Source organism: Apaloderma vittatum, unplaced genomic scaffold (genome assembly GCF_000703405.1).
Source record: "Apaloderma vittatum isolate BGI_N311 unplaced genomic scaffold, ASM70340v1 scaffold28796, whole genome shotgun sequence".
Taxonomy (NCBI): domain Eukaryota; kingdom Metazoa; phylum Chordata; class Aves; order Trogoniformes; family Trogonidae; genus Apaloderma; species Apaloderma vittatum.
In genome coordinates, this window is record NW_009723772.1 from 1 (window position 1) to 312 (window position 312).

The 312-nt window shown below is 64.1% G+C and overlaps 1 protein-coding gene across 1 annotated transcript in view; it reads right to left on the reverse strand.

Moving 5' to 3' along the window:
• Positions 1-93: 93 nt before the first annotated feature.
• Positions 94-312, reverse strand: part of LOC104276086 (transmembrane 6 superfamily member 2-like) — a gene marked incomplete at both ends in the record, with an annotated part of 1360 nt that continues 1141 nt past the window's right edge. The window contains 1 exon segment of the mRNA XM_009872254.1: positions 94-262. Coding sequence (XP_009870556.1) covers positions 94-262 — 169 coding nt within the window.

Below are 312 nucleotides of genomic sequence, written 5' to 3' on the forward strand. Positions count from 1 at the left end.
CCAAAACCACCTGGGGATGCGGAGAGAGGAGGGGATGTGGGCACAGGGCAGATGCATCCGCCCCAGGACCCTCACGGCCCCTCCGGGACTCACCATCCCCCTGAAGAAGGTGAATGCAGCGGTGAGGAGCAGGACCAGCACCAGCCCCACATCCCAGGGCCGCTGGTACAGGTGCTTGCGTTGCTCCTCTGCAACCTGGGAAAGGGAAAACACCGTGTTTTCAGCTCTGCACCCTGTGGTCCAGCCCGGGAGGGGGATAAGGCTGATGGCTCCTGCTGCAGCTCCTGCAGAACCCTGGCACTGGCTCCCAGC